Source organism: Capsicum annuum, unplaced genomic scaffold (genome assembly GCF_002878395.1).
Source record: "Capsicum annuum cultivar UCD-10X-F1 unplaced genomic scaffold, UCD10Xv1.1 ctg32268, whole genome shotgun sequence".
Classification (NCBI taxonomy): Eukaryota; Viridiplantae; Streptophyta; class Magnoliopsida; order Solanales; family Solanaceae; genus Capsicum; species Capsicum annuum.
This window is the reverse complement of record NW_025838966.1, coordinates 1-2,585: the sequence shown is the minus strand read 5'-3', so window position 1 is coordinate 2,585 and position 2,585 is coordinate 1. Positions and strand designations below refer to the sequence as shown.

Below are 2,585 nucleotides of genomic sequence, written 5' to 3'. Positions count from 1 at the left end.
TATCATTTTTTTATTTTTGTAAACCTTGAAGTCTAGTGAAGCCGTGTGTGACCTATTTCGATTCACTAGCATTGTTGTTGTTCATCTTGTTATTCTTGTGTTCTTGTGTTGGCTTGACTCTATTGATACACACTCACTTTTGTATCATTCCTCTAATGCAATCAATACATGTTCCTATGTCCCCAAAATCAAGAGAAGGTAAAATATTAGACTTAACCAATCTATCAATTCTGTATTTAGAGATATGACCTAAACGCCTATGCTACAACATGCCCAATTTTTCATTTAAAATTGGTCGTTTAGACCCCATAATTTCAAAATTAAAAGAGTTGTATTCAAAAGCAGAAGTCAAGAAAATTTTAATTTACTTATTTATTTTTACAAATCAAAAGTATTCTATTATTTATTTTCCATACTACCTTAGTATTAAATAATCAAGTAAAGTTATGCGCCAAGTATTCAATAAAATAAAATAGAAGAAGTTGTTTTCAAAAATACGATCAATTTTTACAAATCGTCTATCTGACTCACAATTAATAAATGTGTTACCCATACTCTAGATAAACGAAAAACCCCAAATTGCCTAAAGATATCCAATTTTGAAGAGAGAACCCACTATTCCCAATATACCCGACCCGACCCGACCCGACCCATGTCGAATTCGATCCACAGCTGACTACTATAAACTTTGGGAAAATTTCACTCAAATTTGTGGCGCCCAAATGGAAAATGAGGAAGATAAAGCCTACTCTCAACACCAAAAATGGAAGAAGCGCACAAAATCTGCTGGATTTCCATCAAATTCAATGCAAGATTTGAACTTTACAATCCCTCTTGAAATTCAGGTATGTTTAGAAATCTTGGCTTGCTTTAATATTTAGCCCCGAATATATTACTCCCTCTGTCCAACAATACCTGTATTGGCACGCATGTTAAGAAATAATAAATAATAGGGGTAATTTTACGATATTACTGTTTGAATATAATAAATTTAATATTTTGAAATATGTATTGAGTGATGAGTAGTATCTAATAGTAAGGATAAAATTTGAATACACTCCCTCTGTCCGTAAATACTTATCCACTTTTTACTTGGCACGTACCTTGAAACGATAAATGGAGGGGTGATTTTACTATGTCACCTTTTGAATATAATAATTTTTTTGCTTTCAAAAATGAAATGAGAGATGTATTGTATTTAATACCATTGGTTTTATAAATTGGACAAGTATTGTTGCACATCCCAAAATAATAAGAAAAGTGGACAAGTAAAAATAGACGGAAGGAGTAATAACTTTAATATTTTGAAAAATGTATTGAGTGATGAATAGTATTTAATAGCGAATGTAAAGTGGGTAGAAAAGGGTAAATTATTCATTGATTTTTAAAACAGACAAGTATTGTTTAACATTTATTTTTAATTTTAGTGTAGTGGACAAATATTGTCAGGGGAGGGAGTAGTAAGAAGAGTATCTACTTCATAAGCTTATGTTGAGTTTGTGTGTTTCGAAATCTTGGCTTGCTAAATCTCTAGCCCCGAATTTAATAATACACATTTTATTGTATCTGATAATAATAATGAGTATCTACATTATAAGCGTATGTTGAGTTTTGTCCCTCTTGCAATTCAGGTGTGTTTCGAAATCTTGGCTTGCTTTAATCTCGAGCCCCGAATTTATCCAGACTCATCTTAGTAGTTATACCGAACATAGGGTGATGTGGAATTCTATACAGGGGGTGAATATTAAAGATTGTAATCTTGATTCTTTATTTAATGATTCTGTTATGGAGGTATCTGACTTGGGTCATCGTATGATATCCGACGGGTTGTACAATGAATTGCCTAGTTGTATAACAATTCTAAGTTCTGTCAATGGATTGATTTGTCTTGTGGATTCTAAATATAATTTTTTTCTATGGAATCCATCGAATAGAAAGTACAAGAAATTACCTTGTCCTAGAGCTACATTGTGGTTTGATAAAGCGCTCATGTATGGTTTTGGATATGATAAGTTTCATGATGATTATAAGTTATTGGGTACCTTTTGTAGAAAAGGTAAAGTTCGATCGAGGTGAGCTCAAACTATATAGTCTAAAGAGTGATTCTTGGGGAAGTGTTGACGATTGTCAATTGAGGAAGTGTAAAAGTCGAGAGGAAGTATACATTTCAGGTATCTTAGTGAAGGGGAAACTTCACTGGCCTAATGCTAAGGTGAATGTTTGATAAGTGACTATAAGGAATGGAACATCATATCATTTGATTTGGCTAACGAGAAATGGGGAGAAGTGGAGCATCCTTGCTACAAAGAGGGATATATTCATTTGTATTTGGGAGTGTTGGGAAGTGATCTTTCCATTTTTTGTGATAATGCGACCTCTCATGTAGATTTTTGGGTTATGAAGGAGTATGGGGTTAAACAATCTTGGACAAAGATGTTAACCGTCAATTATCCTTTTGATACACCGCGGTGTGATTTTTATCTGCCTTGTTTCATGTCAAACAAAGTTGAAATTTTTTTTTCAGGTTTGTTAAATATTCCATGATATACAAGCTGAAGGATTCTTCATTTAGATATTCAGAGGTT

The 2,585-nt window shown here is 32.8% G+C and overlaps 1 protein-coding gene across 1 annotated transcript; it reads left to right on the top strand.

Annotated features, from left to right (window-relative positions):
- Positions 1-722: 722 nt before the first annotated feature.
- LOC124891210 (F-box/kelch-repeat protein At3g23880-like) lies at positions 723-2,524 on the top strand (the record flags this gene model as incomplete). The annotated part of the gene is made up of 4 exons (XM_047403021.1): positions 723-845; positions 1,609-2,072; positions 2,116-2,171; positions 2,213-2,524. Coding segments are annotated over exons 1-4 (955 nt in total), but the record flags the coding sequence as incomplete, so codon positions are not given.
- Positions 2,525-2,585: the final 61 nt, after the last annotated feature.